At 48.4% G+C, this 17,921-nt stretch overlaps 1 protein-coding gene across 1 annotated transcript in view; it reads left to right on the top strand.

Annotated features, from left to right (window-relative positions):
- Window positions 1-349: 349 nt before the first annotated feature.
- ABHD17C (abhydrolase domain containing 17C, depalmitoylase) overlaps window positions 350-17,921 on the top strand; it is a 57,165-nt gene continuing 39,593 nt past the window's right edge. Inside the window, exon 1 of the mRNA XM_032263885.1 lies at window positions 350-1,246. Within this exon, the coding sequence (XP_032119776.1) occupies window positions 663-1,246 (584 nt within the window). The 5' untranslated portion in view covers window positions 350-662. The remainder of the gene's footprint in view (window positions 1,247-17,921) is intronic.

Genomic DNA, 17,921 nt, shown 5'->3' with positions numbered 1-17,921 from the left:
CCTCCATCCGCCGCAGAAACTTGGGTTTGGGGGAGGGAATCCCCGCGGGGGCAGGGGAGCGGTCCACCCCGGGACACCTGCAGCCCCTCCTCGGTCCCCTCTGCGGCTCGGCCCAGCTGTCCGGGTGCAGCGCCCCATTCCCGGCGCCTCGCTCCTCCGGGCCCCGGAGCCCCCGGAAGCCCCTGTCGGCCGTGGGTCGAGACGTGCTTCTCAGGCTGGGGAAGGTGCCCGCACCCTCGTCCGCGGAGCCCCGCCCCGATGCCCGGCCCTGCGCCGCGTCCCGGCGGGGGCGCTGCCGCGCGGTAACCCGGAAGTGGCGGCGGCGGGCGCGGGAGCGGGAACGGGAGCGGGGGGCGGCGCGCACGAGCCGGCCATGGCCGCCGCCGCCGGCTTTGTGTGCCGCGCGCGGGCCCCGGCCGCCCGCGCCTCGCCTGGGCTCCGGGGCCGCCGCTGACCCGCCCGGGCCCCGAGCGCCGCGCCCGCCGGGCCGGCCCCGCCTCCTGCCCTCCTCCGCCTCCGCCTCCTCCGGCCGCCGGGCGGGCGGGCTGCAGCCGCCCTCCGCGCTCGCCGGCCCGCTCCCTCGGCGCGCGCCCGCGCTCCGTCCTCCCGGGCCAGCCAGCCAGCCAGCCAGCCGGGCCGGCGGCGGGCACCAGGCCGTCCCGATGCCCGAGCCAGGCCCCAGGATGAACGGCTTCTCGCTGGGCGAGCTGTGCTGGCTCTTCTGCTGCCCGCCCTGCCCGAGCCGCATCGCCGCCAAGCTGGCCTTCCTGCCGCCCGAGCCCACCTACACGGTGCTGGCGCCCGAGCAGCGCGGCCCCGGCGCGCCCGCCCCGGCCCCGGCCGCCGCCGCCAACGCCAACGCCGCGGCCCAGCCCGCACCGCAGCAGCCCGAGGAGGGCGCGGGCCCCGGCGCGTGCAGCCTGCACCTCAGCGAGCGCGCCGACTGGCAGTACTCGCAGCGCGAGCTGGACGCCGTCGAGGTCTTCTTCTCGCGCACGGCCCGGGACAACCGGCTCGGCTGCATGTTCGTGCGCTGCGCGCCCTCCAGCCGCTACACGCTGCTCTTCTCGCACGGCAACGCCGTGGACCTGGGCCAGATGTGCAGCTTCTACATCGGCCTCGGCTCCCGCATCAACTGCAACATCTTCTCCTACGACTACTCGGGCTACGGCGTCAGCTCGGGCAAACCCTCCGAGAAGAACCTCTACGCCGACATCGACGCCGCGTGGCAGGCGCTGCGCACCCGGTGAGCCCGCCGGGGTCGCCGGGCTGGCCTTCCAGTGGGGGGGGCGGGGTGGGGCCTCTTGGGGCCCCTGGGCTGGCCTGCCGGGAGAGGGGCCCCTCCTCCGGGGCTCTGGGCCAGCGGACAGCCTCCTGGCTGCCGTGGATTCGCGTTTCTTGTCCCTCCGTGGCCTGCTCCCACCCTCTCCAAAACCCGCGCCAGCCTTCAGGTTCCTGGAGAGCTCAGACTCAGAGGGTTGTGCCTGCTTTGGCTCGCCTGGCCTGGGTGCCGCCGGTCCACCGGCTGGGTCTTTTGTGGCCTCGGTCACCGACAGTGGCAGCGTGTGGGTGCTGAAGTACCGGGCGGAAAGAAACAACTTTGTTCGTGTTTCGTTTGTACGGGCTGAAGTGACCTTGGGCAGGGCACATGGGTTTCTAGACCTCAGTTTCCTTCCCTGTAAAGTCAGAACTCGAGACAGTATGGCCTCTGAAAGACTTTCGGGTGGTAAAGTGCGGGCAGAACAATGTCTGGGCAACCTTGGGGGCAGCTGGAGGGTCGGGTGGAGCGGGGAGTTTGCCTCCTGGTGGGGCAGAGTAGTGGCACTGTGGGGCAGAAGTTAGCTGGTAGCTGTGGGCTTGGCACACGGTCTCCATAACAGCCCGAGTTCGAATCTTACAGGGGCTGGGAAATCTCTGACCTTGAATTAGCATTCGCAGAAGGACTGGAAAGTGTTTAGAGTGGGCCTTCTGTGAGCCAGGCACAAACTGGGGGCATGGTTTAGGGGTTAGACCTGGTTGGTTTATAACGGACAAGCCCAAAATCTGATTTTTATTCTCAATTAGACGAAAGCCTGATAAGTGGGCAGGTCGGGTTACCTGTTTGTGCTCCAGTTTGGGTATATGTGACCTTTCCAACCTGCCTTATAGCAGTGATAGTGAAAATACCTGAGGCCATGTCTGTAATGAGATTTGATTTCTTCCGTTGAAAGAGTCCCCAGAATAAGTACGCCAGGCGTTACTGTCACTATGGATCCTTCTGTAGTTTTTATCTAAAACCTGTTTGCTTGGCTTCTGCATATCATCGACATTTACGATTTTTTTTTTTTTTCATTCGTATTCATGCTGTTCCTAAGTGACTCCATAGCCTGTCCAACTGGGAAGTACTTAGTATTTTCGCTGTTGCGTGTTTATGCTTTCCTGAAGTCCTGAAGGGGATGCCCTCATTGGGATTATAGCTTTTCGAAAGTGGCTTAGGCAAATGAGAATGTATCACCTGCAGATGCAATGGGCCAGAGTCTGTAAGGAGGGGTTAAAAGCCACCTGTTCCAGTAAAGGGTTTCAAAAGCATGTGTCACACACAGTAGCTTGCTAGAATTTGCTGTTGGCAGAAGTATTAAAAATAAGGTTGGCATTAGATCTTTAAAAACTGAAACATGAAAATCCTGCCGTGGCAGATTTTTTTATTTAAGAATTTCCATAAAACGTTGTTCCTGTGTGTGCACGTCTGCATTACAATGAAAGCCTTTCACGTGGCTGACCCTTTGCCCCAAATATGCAGGTGTGTCTGTGTTACAGCATACGTGGAACGTAGTTATTTCCTGGAGACTTTTTTTTTTCTTTTGGTTATATTTAGTTGAAATAAGGGTCGTTGTTTTGGATAATGTTGATTTATCTGGACATCGTTTTGGATAATTTTGAATTATCTGATGGTATGTCTAAAGATTGCCCAAGGTTTGTTTAATATTATGCCAGAACTCTTAGCTAAGTTAATTTATTCAACTGTAAAATAGGTTAGAATTTAAAGGCTGCATGAGAATCTTAGAATTTGAAGGAACGTTACAAATCCTCATGTCCTGTGCTTTTCAAACTGTTTTGACTGTAACCTCACAGTAAGAAACACATTTTACATTTGGATCAAGCACACATACACATCTGTATCTACACACCTGAAGCACTGCTTCACAAAACAGGCATTTTTCTGTGGGCAATACATGTAGCAGAATATGTTGTTTTATTTCAGTTTTATAAAAAAAAAAAAAGAATGATGGTTGTGAATTGCTAAATTTATTTCCCACCTTATGCATGGACACTGCTCACAATGTCTGGCAGCAAATCAGCGGTAGCTCTCTTGACTACCAGTTTACTACTCTTGCCACGGGACTATCGCCACAGTGGTCATATTAATGAGATTCTTCAAGAAGTGCATTTGTGTGTCTTGGTTATTCTGCTGACATAGGAGTTACCTACTTCTGAAGCCAATCAGCCCCTCAACCACCTTCGCCTTAGAGTCTTTCCTCTCTGGTTGTTCAGTATGGCTCTTCTGCCATTACTTGCCTGGAGCATACCCTATTCTCTGTTCTTTTACAGGCTCATTCAGGTCAGTGCCACAGCAGGAATGCCTTCCACCCCATGTACCCGTTCTTCTGTTACTGGGTCAGACTGTTTTCCACCCACCATCCCCATGTCGTCTTTGGGAATCTTTATCTTTCTTTCCCTCCTAGTTAACCACACTCCCCAGGACACCGATTGGAGAGCTTGCCCTGTTCTGAGTCATGTCTATGTCTGTGCTTAGGTTATTTCCCCAGGAGGACTGTAAGGTGCGGTGCCCTGCAGCCCCCAAAGCCCCATGTCAAGACCTTGCCCCACAATTCTGCTCACACCTAGCCTTTTTTATCTGCCCTTCTGCGCTGGGAATACTGGGTCCTGACTGGATGTGAATTGGATTAGGAGATCCCTTGTGTTCCCTGTGTACCTGGTACTCAGCCCCTTTGCTTGAGTTATCGTAGTGTTGATATATCTGTTATTTAACTGTATCTCCACTAAATTGAAAGATCTCTGAGGGCAGGGACATTCTGTCTTCTTTATTCCTGACAGTTGGCAAAGTGTCTTAGATAATAGGCACTCACTGGTATTTGTTGAAGGAATTGCACATAATGAGTGCCCCACAGATAAGTGGGATACATTTAATGTTTTCTAAGTCGGACTCTTATTTTATCTTCAGGATTTAATATCCATAGGTACAACCATAGACAAAAAAAAGTGCCAGTTGTATTGGCTTCAGGCCTGGTCCATTTGTATTCACTGTGTTGGTGTTCTTGTGACGTTGAAATGTCTGCACTGAACAGAAGAGCAATACTAACCCATCGTTTGTATGTCTCTGCCTCTTTTATCTGTTATCTGTCTGTGCTAGCCCATGCGCGTGCTAGAGTGAGCTGCCCAGCCCTTGAAGCAGATGTAAACACTACCAGCGTGCAGACCCCTCATGCATGGATAAAGAGAGTGAATCCCCCCAGATGATGAGTATTAAGGTGGGCATGTGATCCAGAGTAAGAGTTTCAGGAGGAAGTAGATTTGGTAGAAAGGTGGTTGTTGTCATTTGGCCAATAGATGATCATTTTAAACATTTGAAAAGTTACTGAGTCAGAGTGTAGAGGAGAGGCAGAGTTTGAAGGAGTGAGAAAGAGTGGCATGAACAATGAGAACTCATTGAGCAGCGTGGACAACCCCGAGATCAAGACTTGTCTTATGTTTACTCATAAGACAAACATTACTTGTCTTTGCGTTACTCATAAGTAAAATAAATGTGTTGTGAATACAAGTAATTGAGGTAATGAATTGAAATCACTTAGACGTATCTGTGGAAAGGACACTGAAAATCAGGGTCACCTCATTGGAGCGTATTGTCACTTGAGTTGGGGAGGTAAAGGGATTAGTTGGTGCAGCAGAGAGGCTGCCTGTTGATTAAGGTGGGTGTGGGCAGATTCAGCCTCCTCAACACACATCCTTCCAGGGGATCCTCTTAGGGTCGAGCAGTTTAGACTGTGTGTGCACGAGTGGCACCATGACTCCAGAGACAGTGAATCAGACTGATTTGAAACTATAAACCCAAACAAACAAATAGCCCAAGAATGAGGTGTAAAGGAGGCAGAGGATTTTAGCTGAAATACTTTAATCCAGAGAAACAGGAGAGTGGGACATTTGTAATTCAGTTTGTTGTCTGTGTTTGCTGATGCTATCCACAGAAGTCGTCTTCGATCCTTCTTTTTGATGCTGGTGACAAAGGCTGTGGAGGAGAGAGGCATTTGGTAATGTAGGCAGAGAAACGTTGACACAGTCAGAGAAAGCAGATGCAGAGGGAAGAAGAGAACTAAGACTTTTCAGTGCCTTGAGTATAAAAGGCAAATTACAAAAGACTTAATATTTCATTTATTCCTTCATTTCACCAGTAAACCATTAACCATTAAACGTAGGCTGGGTGTGGTGGCTCACACCTGTAATCCCAGCAATTTGGGAGGCCTAGGCGGGAGGATCACTTGAGCCCACGAGTTGGAGACCAGCCTGGGTGACATAGTTGAGACCCCCATCTCTGCAAAAAAAATGTTAAAAGTAGCCAGGTATGGTGGTGTGTGCCTGTAGTTCCAGCTACTCGGGAGGCTAAGGTGGGAGGATCGCCCAAGCCCCAGAGTGTGAGGCTGCAATGAGCCGTGATTGCACCACTGCACTCCAGCCTGGGTGACGGACTGAGATCCTGTCTCAAAAAACAAGACAAACAAAAAACCCCAAGCTATTAGACACACATTTATTTATGCTCTGCTTGTGCCAGACCCCATACTGCTTACTTTGAAGTATCGTTAATCCCAAACTCTTTCTTTTAGTTGTAAAAGGATGGGATAGATTTCAGAGGCATTTTGAATACATAACTATGATTTGCTGTTTTGTAACTTTTGTGTCTGTGATTCACAGGATCCGTAATGGGAAAATCCGTGTCACTGCAAAGCTGTGGTGGCATCTTCTCAGGCCGTGGGGCCCTTGAACGAACACCTTCTGCTGGTTGTGAATGGTGTTCACGGCCAGCATGCTCAGGGTGGAATCCTCCTCGGAGTAGCAAGCTACTTTCCTGGGCGTTTTAATAACCTAATTTGTTTGTTCTCAGCGTTCCAGGAGGGAATACTATGATGTCATTAAGGGAAGAAGGCTTAGAATTTCTGCTTGAGTTGGACCGATTAGGGAATAGAAAAACAGAAATGTGCCTGGCACGGTGGCTCACACCTGTAATCCCAGCACTTTGGGAGGCTAAAGCGGGCAGATCTCTTGAGGTCAGGAGTTCCAGACCAGCCTGGCCAATATGGTGAAACCCTGTCTCTACTAAAAATACAAAGATTAGGTGGGCGTGGTGGCAGGCACCTGTAATCCCAGCTACTCGGGAGACTGAGGCAGGAGAATGGCTTAAACCTGGGAGGTAGAGGTTGCAGTGAGCTGAAATTGCACCACTGCACTCTAACCCGGGCAATAGGAGTGAGACTCTGTCTCAAAAAAAAAAAAAAAAAAAAAGAAAAACAGAAATGTTATGAATGCTGTTTGACATAAGGTGAAAGAACAATGATATTTCTAGAAAGGAAATAGAACGTTGATTTGCAATTCAAGGCAGCCCATATGTGAATAGGAAGAACCTAACTCTTTTTTTTTTTTTTTTTCCCATTTATTTATTTTATTGCATTTTAGGTTTTGGGGTACATGTGAAGAACATGCAAAATTGTTGCATAGGAACACACGTGGCAGTGTGATTTGCTGCCTTCCTCCCCATCACCTACATCTGGCATTTCTCCCCTTGCTATCTCTCCCCAGCTTCCCACCCCCCACTGTCCCTCCCCTATTTCCCCCCAACTGACCCCAGTGTGTAGTGCTCCCCTCCCTGTGTCCATGTGTTCTCATTGTTTAACACCCGCCAATGAGTGAGAACATGCGGTGTTTGATCTTCTGCTCTTCTGTCAGTTTGCTGAGAATGATGGTTTCCAGGTTCATCCATGTCCCTACAAAGGACCCAAACTCATCGTTTTTGATGGCTGCATAATATTCCATGGTGTATATGTGCCACATTTTCCCTGTCCAGTCTATCGTCGATGGGCATTTGGGTTTGTTCCAGGTCTTTGCTATTGTAAACAGTGCTGCAATGAACATTCGTGTACACGTGTCCTTATAGTAGAACGATTTGTAATCCTTTGGATATATACCCAGTAATGGGATTGCTGGGTCAAATGGAATTTCTATTTCTAGGTCCTTGAGGAATTGCCACACTGGGAAGAACCTAACTCTTAAGAACAGACCCGTTGAAATTGGAGTAAGCACAGCGTGGTTTGGGGGCCCTGTCAAAGTAGTGGACCTTCTCTTTGGTCTACCTTCGCCCGTTTTCCGAGTGCTCTTTTGCTATTCCTGGCTCTTCCGGCTTGCCTCACCGTGTGGTTCTGCAGGTTTTCTCTCTATCGGGACCAGAATCAGCTCTCGCTCTCCTCCCACCACAATTTACTTACTCATGGCTCTGTTTTGAGGGGCCTTGCTTTTCTCCAGTAATCCAGTTGCAAAAGATCTGACAGATGATTTCATTTTCTGTATTAATGGGCAGTAACTCCTTAATGTGTTCTCTTCCAAGCGCATGTATTTTCATTTAGGGAACTCTTAGAGGCTCAGTCTTCCCTAAAGCGCAGTCTAAAGTCAGGCATGGTGACACATGTCTGTAGTCTCAGCTACTGGGAGGCTGAGACAGGAGGATTGCTTGAACCCAGGAGCCTCAGACCCGCCTGGGCAACATAGGGAGACCTTGTCTCTAAAAAAATAAATTAGCTGGGCGTGATAGCTCATACCTATAGTCTCAGCTACTGGGAGACTGAGGCAGGAGGATCCCTTGAGCCCAGGAGTTTGAGACCAGCCTGGGCAACATAGCAAGAACCTGTCTTCAAAAGCCAAAATCAAGTCTTAAAACTCTAACGATGCCATTGCATATTGGTGCAAGCAGCATTCTTTTCCCCTGCAGAAGTCACTTAAATCATACTATCCTGAGATGACTTAGAGCTTGCCTGTAAGGCCATTCCCCACCTTACATTACTGCGTCTCTTCCTTACTCTCCAAATTTAGTAACAACTCTCTTCAGTGTTGATAATCCCACATAGGACTCCAAAATCTGGCTTTAGGAATTGCAGTGTTCATTTTGAAAGCAGCTTTACCCTCTCTACTGGATTTCGCTGAGGCTCGTGTTGAAACTCTAAATCTGCTCTACTTTAAGAAGCCTATGCACAGGAATCCAAAGTATCAACATATACATCTAGTTAGGAGATTATTATTTGGATAACAGAGTAATTTTTTTGTTAAGGCTGCTTTAAATAATAGGCTTTCTAATTTCATCTAAAAGATGTGATTCAAAAAAGACAAACAAAACCTTTGGACTAGGCAAATTAGTTCTGACTCCGGCACTCCCACTAATTCACGATGTCAGTTTTGTGCGACTGTAATGAAGACCCGAGGTTGGGTAATTATAAGGAAAGAGGTTTCTTTCCCAATCTCTGGAGGCTGGGAAATGCAAGGTCCAGGCACTTGCATGTTTGGTGTCTGATGGCCGCCCTGCTTCCCGGCTGGCTTCTTGAACCAAAGCAGGAGGAAGGCTGCTGCTCAGAGCCTTCCCCAAGAGAAGCCAAAGGGCAAGCAAGGGAGGGGACGGAGGCACAGAGTTGCTCGTTATCCGGAAGCTGCTCTGAGATAAGGCGTTATCTGTTCGTAAGGGTGGAGCCGAATGGCCTGATCACCTCTTAGGGTCCCGCCTCTTCACCCAGTTCTCGTGGCAACTAAATTTCAACATGAATTTGGGAGGGCACGAGCACTCAAACTGTGGCTGTCTCCTTCAACAAGACACGTCACGCTTTTGGGCTTCACATTCCACTGTTTTAAAACCTGGAATAATGAAATGTGATCCCCCTGCATGGCTTCTGAGGTGTCTTTTGGTGAGTCTGCGTTTTGTGATTTTCAGGGAAAGCACCTAATGTTTTTGAACTTGCATTTTCTTGACTACATGGGGAAATACAGTGGACTCTCTCTGGTCAGTGGATCTCCACCCTCGCTGTACTTTAGAATCTCCTAGGTAGATTTTTTTTAAGTGTGCGATCGATGTGTATGAGTGTGTGGGTGTGCACACACAGCCAGCGTTGAGATACACTAGCCTAGAAATGTCCAGGAGCCAGTGAGCATGTCAAGATCAGCCCCAATTATAATTTGTTAAGACTTGAAAAGACTGGAATGTCAGAAATTTTCACACATTTATATACAGTCATCCCCCCTTACCTGTGGGGGATACATTCCAAGACCCGCAGTGGCTGCCTGAGCCTTCGATAGCACCAAATCTCGTATACGTGATGCTTTCTCCTATGTGTGCATATCTACGGTAAAGTTGAACTTACAAATTAGGCACAGTAAGGCATTAACAATAATAGGTAATAATAAAATAGAACAATGATACCAATATACTGTAATGAAAGGTGAGTGAATGTGGTCTCTCACACAAAATATCTTGTTCTGTACCGTGGATAAGCAAAACTGCAGAAAGCAAAGCAGTGGATGAGGGAGAGTAAGGAGGATGGTTTCAGATGAAGATCTCTGGTGGCCAGGAACCCACTAGAGTAAACCATAGGAATGGGCAGTGCTTGAAAAGAAATCATCACATTCCTATTTGCGAGATTCCAGGGAGCCTGAAGCTCCTGCCCCCTTCCTCTCTCTCTCTCTCCAGCTGCTGGGCTCCTCTCATCTGTCCACGTGCCTGTCCCATTGCTCTTTCTTCACGCAAGCCTTTTCCCTCATTCACACCTGCTGTACGTCACTGTGCGCCAACCCACCTAGCTTCACTCTGACCTGGCTGCCTGGAGCTGGCCTCCTTCATGCTTAGTTCCCATCCTTGCTCCACCTGGTTGTACCCCGGGGTTAGCGAGGGCTGGTGCCAAAGCAGCGTAAGAAATGCAGCCACCTCTTGGTGCCTGCAGGAGGGCGCAGTCCTGAGAGGAGGGGGCTGTGGCCGGGCGAGCATGTGGACACCCCCAGCATGCTGTCACTTCCGTGCCTTCTGAGTCAGGCTCCTGCCCCTGCTCTGGTTGTGGATGGAGGATTGCATGGAATTATCACTGCTCTCCACTGAGCTCCTTGTGTGACAGAGTTCAGTCTGACAAGAGAGCATCAACCTTGAAGAATAGACAACAATTAATTCTTAAATCAGGTCATTAGAGCGGTGACATCATTGCCTTTTTGAGACCACATGTGTGTGGTGCCCACTGCAAGCCTGGAAGTGAAAGGCTGTCGAAAAATCGGCCTGTCCCTTTTGTTGCCTCTGCTGTGTCCTGTCCTGCAGCTGACACCATCCACCATGGGGCTGTGGGGCTGCTGAGGAGAAGCGGTCTGTGGTGTGGACATGATTCTGAACAACCTATGGGGCAGTGGAGGTCGGGCCAGGTATCAGGTGAAGAAGGTGAGAGAGAAGAGGCAAGAGGAGGAGAACAGCCAAAACTTGATGGTGCCAGCAGACGTCTGTGTGACTTCGGTTGGAGGTTCCAGGCGTGAAATGGTTTTATGATTTAATTCTTCATTTAGCTGGTTTACAACTGGAACTGATTCTGGCTTTTATGTCTGAGTCACACGGGCAAGGTTGTCTCAAGGGTAACCTGGGGGAAAATGTTCCCCGCAGTTCTGAGCTTCCTATGATTGTGTGTGTGCGCGTGTGTGCACTCACACGTGTGTGATTAGGAGGATAGATTTTAGAGTCCAACACAGCTGATTTTAGGTCTTGCCTGTGATTAGCTGCTTTCCCTCATTTCAAGCCTCAGTTAAAATAATGATGATGGTTACAGTAGCTGCAACCACCTTGTCAGGTGCTCAGCACAGCTTTCCACATAGCAAGAGCATGGTATTGTTCAGGATTATTGATCAAATTGCTAGAGCTGTAATAACCTAATGCTCAGATCATGCTGGAAACTTGGTGCTTAGATCAGAAAGAGTGTTAAAGAAATTGCTTCTTTTCCCACCCTGTGTAAATACAAATACCCAGGTCAAGCCTAGTTTGGTGGGTGTGGATATGGAGGAACAGTAGAGATGCATTAGTTTTATCTGTAGCTAAGGGGAAAGTCTCTTTGGAATTGCTGTTTGTGGCCCAGAGAGCTTTGGAGAGTGGTATGCATTCGTATTGTAAATCTGATAGCATTTCATTTACGTAGGTGTTTATATCCCCAAGGGAGAGCTTTAAAGGAGAGGAAACCCTACCTGTAATCCAACACCTGCAGTTACTTTGCAAACCATTCCTGGCTTGCTCCCTTCCCTTCGACATTCCTAGGCTTAGCTTTGCGGAGGTAGGCAGGAATCAGACATCTGAGCAGAGTCAGAGATGGCAAGGACCAGAAGGCAAAAGTGTGTATTGTGTGCACCATTCAGGACGTTCTGGTTGCTCTTTACTTGTGAAACGATCCCTAAAAGATAGTTAACTTTCCCCTTTCCTAGTTGGCCAAGGGATCTGAACAGCAAGCTTCCTTTTAAAATATGAATGCTCCCATAATGCCTTGCACCTCAGATTCATGTGGCGTTTTCACGGCTCTGTGTAATGGAGCTCATTGATAACTCCCACATTATTGATTCACTTTAGAGTGTTAAAGGACCATGGCTCCACGGTGAAATTGGACAAGTCTGTTTTTCAGGAAGTCTAGGTCATTCAGATTCAATGCTCAGACCGAATAGTTAACCACTGTCCATCAGTTACTTGCTGAATCACCCAGAGGAACCTAACGTCAAGCCTGCTTATTAACAGAGCACGGTTTAAATTTCCCGAGGAAAAACGAGCATAGAGAACCGCCAGTGCTGAATATTCCTTTGCTCCTTCACTTTACATTTTTTCACAGTTACAGTGAAATCTGGGCAGTTACTTTGGGGGAAAAGTTAAAGGAGCCTGTGTTCAGAATATAGCCACAAAAAGTGAGTCTCCAGATGTTGCGTATAACTCTACTTGCTAAATTCTCTGTGATTATGATTGATGATCAGATGAGAATTCTTACCTAATCTCAGACTGTTTTTAGAGATTGTCATGGACATAACTAATCCCCGTGCAGTGATGATTATATGGACTGCAAAGATCTATGATGCCAGAACAAGATTTTTGTGTGCTGATCTAACGTAAATAATTTGATTTATTCCTGTTGTCATAAACAACTCAAGGGTATTTCAGTTTCTCCAGTATTGATTGTTGCTGTGATGTTTAACTATCACTGTTGTCCTTATAACGTGTAACTTTATGCTATTTTAATTTTAATATAGATATTAGGAAAGGATGCATCACATGCTAATCACTTTGAAGCATATTTTATAGTATACAGCTAGACTGGATGAAATAAGTACCTTAAAAAATGAACATGCCATTGTGGAGGCCAAGGGAAAACTTCCTTGTTGCTGAAGGTTTGCTGAAAAATCACTTGATAAAAAGCAGATTAATGGGAGAAATGGCATATACATTTATCTGTGTGTACAGGGGAGAAATTACAGAATAACTACCCAATATCTCAATGGGGTACCTGCGTATTCTTATATGCCCCACTTCTTAGTGGAAAAGGAAATGGGAACATGTGGGTGATTTTAGAGGGATGGTAAATGATTTTTAGGGGAATTTAATGGACTTGAAGAACACACTGAGATAATGTTGGACCCTCAGGGCAGACAGTGGTTTCTGACAAAAGTCTATGTAGGTGTGCTGACAGACTGCAGGCTTTCTTCCTGCCATAGGAGTTCAGTTAATGAAAACTTAACAGAAGGGAAGAGAAGTAATTGTTTACTTCTTTGGTGTCCAATCTTTTGGCTTCCCTGGGCCACATTGGAAGAAGAATTGTCCTGGGTCACACATAAAATACACTATTCCTAGTGATAGCTGATGAGCCAAAAAAAAAAAAAAAAAGAAAGAAATCACAAAAAATCTCACAATGTTTTAAGAAAGTTTACGAATTTGTATTGGGCCGCATCATCCAAAGCCATCCTGGGCCGAGGGCTGGACGCTGGAGCTTAATCTAGACTTAAGGCAGATAAGGGAGCTTCAGAGAACAACTTCCTGCTGTGCTTTGGGAGGGTCAGAGTTTTGGTGGGGAGGGGCAGAGAGGCCTCCCAAGGCTTCTGCAGCTTAGCCTCTCAAAGTACTGTATTTGGGGATATCCATTTTTTAAACCTTAACACCGTCATATGTTTAATTAGAATAAATTAGTTTTTCCTACTAAAAACTCCAAGACAACCCTAAAAAGGTTAAGAAGGTATTAAACTAAAAGTGTAAATGGTTTCCAGTTCCTGTTTCCATTCCTGAAGCTCAGTGGGGCTTGCAGTACAAGGATTCCAGCTGCCTCTGGCTGCACCCAGTGGACACCCAGGCCCCTGGCGCTTCAGCGCAGCTCTTCATGCTGCTGTCACTCGCTTCTGTTTATCCAGGTCCAAGCCACAGAGTCCTCTATGGTCGCTTTCTCTCCATCTGAATATCTGCTCAGCCACACGTTTCTATTATGATTTCCTCCGTCTTCCTTCTCCTTCTTCCTTATTCTAGCCTCTCGATAGCTTGTCCCCGAATTGCTGCATGGGCCTGTTCTCCCCGCCTCACATTCTTCTCCATTTTGTTTTTCGTTTTGTTTGGTTTTGTTTTTTGAGACAGGGTCTTGCTCTGTCGCCCAGGCTGGAATGCAGTGGCATGATCTCAGCTCACTGCAGCCTCTGCCTCCTGGGTTCAAGTGATTCTCATGCCTCAGCCTCCCGAGTAGCTGGGATCGCAGATGTGTGCCACCACACCCAGCTACCTTTTGTATTTTTAGTAGAGACAGGGTTTCGCTATGTTGGCCAGGCTGGTCTCGAACTCCTGAGTCAAGCAGTCCTCCTCCCTCAGCCTCCTAAAGTGCTGGGATTACAGGCGTGAATCCTCCATATGTTTTGTGAGTTAAGCCTGACTTCTCCAGTGCAGGAGGCAGGCTTAACTCAGCATGATCAGCCTCACTCCCTCCTTCCTCTCAGCCGCCTGGACTAGTGCAGCCTGGCGGGTAATAGGTGTTCATTGAATATTTGTTGAGTAAATAAACAAGTGAGTTGGTAATGACAGAGTTCACAAACTTGTGTGTAAGAATTACTGAGAGGCCTTATTAAAATAGATGCCAGACCCCATCCTCGAAGACTCTGATAGAACAGGGCTGGAGCGGGCCCAGATGCAGTCATCTTAAACCCGCAGGTCTGCTGGGGAGGGTGGGTTGTCAGTATTTTAGGAACCCGAGGACATGTAATTCCCGAGGGAGGCGGTTGGAGACCCCACATGGTGACCGTGCTTGTGCAGTATTACCTGCTCCTTGGAAGTTTCTGCAATTCCCTTTTGCTGGACCAGTAATAGTCACTGGGAAACTTGCAGTGTATATTATACCAGGGCTTTCCAAACTTTTTTTAGCAGTAAATGTATACTTGATAAATATATGTATATATTATAAATATAAATATATAGGTTTTAAAAAAAAAGCTACTGGGGCCCGGTGTGGTGGCTCATGCCTGTAATCCCAACACTTTGGGAGGCTGAGGTGGGCGGATCACTTGAGGTCAGGAGTTTGAGACCAGCCTAGCCAACACCGTGAAACCCCGTCTCTACCCAAAATACAAAAATCAGCCGGGTGTGGTGGTGCACGCCTGCGGTTCCAGCTGCTTGGGAGGCTGAGGCATGAGAATCGCTTGAACCCAGGAGGCAGAGGTTGCAGTGAGCTGAGATTGCACTACCACACTCCAGCCTGGGCAACAGAGCTAGACTCTGTCTCAAAAAAGAAAAAAAATGATAATAAAATTAAATAAAAAAGCTATTGGTGGCTGTTGGCCTCCGGGTTATAGTTGCATACTCCCCAAAGACTCGCACACCTGGATCACCATTTTCTTTACCCCCGACCTTCTGCTTTCGTCCTGCGTGACGTGAATATCCTGGGCTGCGACAGCCTGTTCTGCAGCCCCGCCTCACGCAGCCCCGCCTCACGCTTCCCCGGCCTCTCCCTCACGGTTCTCCTCCTCCACTCCGCAGCAGCCCATACCCGTGGCCACACCTCGAACCTCCTGATCACCTGGACTGCTCTACCTCCAGGATCTGCATGTTTAACAAACATAGTAAGTGTCTACTGTGGGCCAGGCTTTCTTCCAGAAGAAAACAAACAAAAGCCCTGCTCCTGTGAAGCTTTGTTTCACAAGTGCCCATGGAACAGAGTAATCATAATGATTATGTAAATGACAGTTTAGTATTCAAATATGATAAATGCTAGAGGAAAACACAGAACAGGGCAAGGGGATGGGAGTACTAGAGGATGGATGCGTTGGTTGCAGTTTTTAAAGGGTGATTAGCGCATGCTTCGTTCAGAGAATGACACGTGGCCCAAAGCAGTGAGGAGTTAGCTCTGTGCAGGAACGGGCTGAGGGACCAGGGTCCTAAGATGGGGTATGGTTGGCAAATGCAGAGATCATCAAGGAAGCCAGTGGGGGGCTAGAGCAGGGCGAGTAAGGGGTGCAGGGGTAAGAGGAGGAGCAGGAGATGAGGACTGAGTAATAGCGGAGGGGTGAGGACATCGGTCAAACAGGGCCTTGCAGACCATTGCAGGGGCTCTGGCTTTGTCAGCAGGATTGGGAGCCATTGGAGAGCTTTCGGTAGAGATGTGACACGATTTGACGTAGGTTTCAGAAGGGTCACCCTGTGTTAATGACAAATTGGAGGGGCTGATAAGTCAAGGGAGGAAGGTGAGAGACCGGTTAGGATTCAGATGCAGTATTTTAGATGAGAGATGCTGGTGGCTTGGACCAGAGTGTTAGCAGCAGGGGTGGTGAGATGTTGGATGTATTTTAAAGGCAGAATCAACAACAATATTTGCTGATGCAGAGTGGGGAATGGGAGTATCCAGGGTAACTCTAAGGATTTTGGCTTGAGCGGCAGGAAGACTAGAAACTGAAATGGATTTGTTGTCTTTTAGTTTCATTAACTGAAACTTATTTTTCTTTTTGTGGAAATGGGGTCTCACTATGTTGTCCAGGCTGGAACTCCTGGGCTCAAGCAGTCTTCCTGCCTCTGCCTCTGCCTCCCTAAGTGTTGGGGTTACAGGCGTGAGCCGCCGTGCCTGGCAGAATTGCTGTTGATTGAGATGGGGAGGGCTGTGAGTGGCTCAGGATTCTGGGGCAGGGCGTAGACAAGGAGTGTGGTTGAGCTTGAGGCGCTCAGCAGGCCTTTAAGTGAAGATGCAGAGTAAGCAAAAGAAGAGTTCAGGAGTGAGGTCTGGGCTAGAAATAAATTTGGGAATTCTCCCTTCAAAGAAAGAAAGACAAGTAAGCCAAAAACAAACTTGAAAGAATTGGCAGTTTTTCCTGGGATAGACCTACCTCTGCTTCTGTGCCAGAGTCACTCTGTAGGAGCTCTGCTCATCTGGCTCCGTGGCATCTTTGATCAGCATTGCCACCATGCCTTTAAAAGAAGCCAGTGTTGAGGATCGGATGTGAGCATGAATCACTGAGTGACAGGTCGCTCCCTCTAGGAAAGAGCATCCTGACATCAGGCTGTGACATCAGGTTGGGGCTGTGGCTCTTTTGTCGCTTTCTGCACCTGGAGAGTGATCGCTGATTTCTCCCGAGGTTTCTTCCCAGCACCCAGAGGAGCAGCAGGATAGCGCCATGCTTGCTGTAGCACCCCCAGGCAGCGTGAGATTTCCCCCCGGAGGTTCTGTGCACTGCAGTTTTGCCAGAGGTCTTGTCATTATTGCATGCTTTCTCGCTTCCACTAGATTATTAAAAAAAAAAACAACAACAACAACAAAAAAAAACCCTCCTACTCACTCGATGTGGACTAGTGTTTCTTGATTTGTAAAATGTGAGAAAATCATAATTACTTTGGCAGGATTAAGTGTGGTGAAGATTACAGTTTTGATTTGCATAATGCCTCCTGCCTGTTTCCCTGTATTTCCTCTCTGAACTGAAAATGGGACCAGTTTTGGGGGGACTTTTACAGGCATTGGATCTTCTGAAACCTCCTCTTGTAGTATTTCTGAGTTATCTTATTGACATTTGCTAAAGAACTGCGAAGCTAACTAATTAACGCCAAACAATTGGAGTCTGTATTTCTCAGGACTTGTCCTTTCATTTGCAACTGTTTTCTGAAAAGTTCTAGGTAGAATGAAAGACTGCTTGCTGCCTGTGTATTTTTGAAGGAAGAAAAATGCCATGGCTTTGATCTTCACCTGCTTCTCTGCAGCCGTCAGACAGTGGTATCCATTAGCCCTCCTGCACCCATTCATGTCTCCCTGGCCAGCAAGACAGACTTCCCGTTCTCTGCCTCCCATAGTTCTGATTATTCCATTGTTCCAGCCCTTATCTTCTGGTCCTTTGGTTATGGATGACTATGCCTGCCTCCTCTGTTGGAATGTGATCTCCTTGAGGACAGAGGTAGTATCTAATTCTTTAGACTCACCCCGAGCCCAGTATGGTAGTTCTTGTGCCTAAGGACTGGGGGTGGAGTCACTGTAAGAGGTGGGATTTGTAGGGAGAGCACTTTCTTCTCAGGTTCAGGATGTGGGGCCCTCGTCTCCTTTGATTCTTGGAATGGAGGCATCTGTCAGGTGGCTGGTGCAGCCCCTGCTTCCTGCTGAGGTTCCCCTCTAGGCATGGGTGTGAATGTGTAGCCCATCCAAGGAGGGGTAGGAGCCATCTGGGCCCAGGAAACTGAGGTCCCGGCCTCAGCCTGCCATCGATCCTTCAATTACCTGGCCTTCTGTATAGAAGACAAAGCTTCTTTTCGGCAGAGCAGCCTCCTGTCTGCGGGTGAGGTCCCAGAAGAGCGATAAGAGTGCTGAGAGGGGACGTTTGTTGTTCTTGTCCTGTGTGGGGAGGAGTGT

Source organism: Sapajus apella, unplaced genomic scaffold, assembly GCF_009761245.1.
Source record: "Sapajus apella isolate SASKATOON/1434 unplaced genomic scaffold, GSC_monkey_1.0 scaffold139, whole genome shotgun sequence".
Classification (NCBI taxonomy): domain Eukaryota; kingdom Metazoa; phylum Chordata; class Mammalia; order Primates; family Cebidae; genus Sapajus; species Sapajus apella.
The sequence above is the reverse complement of the archived record's forward strand: the minus strand, read 5'-3'. Positions and strand labels throughout refer to the sequence as shown.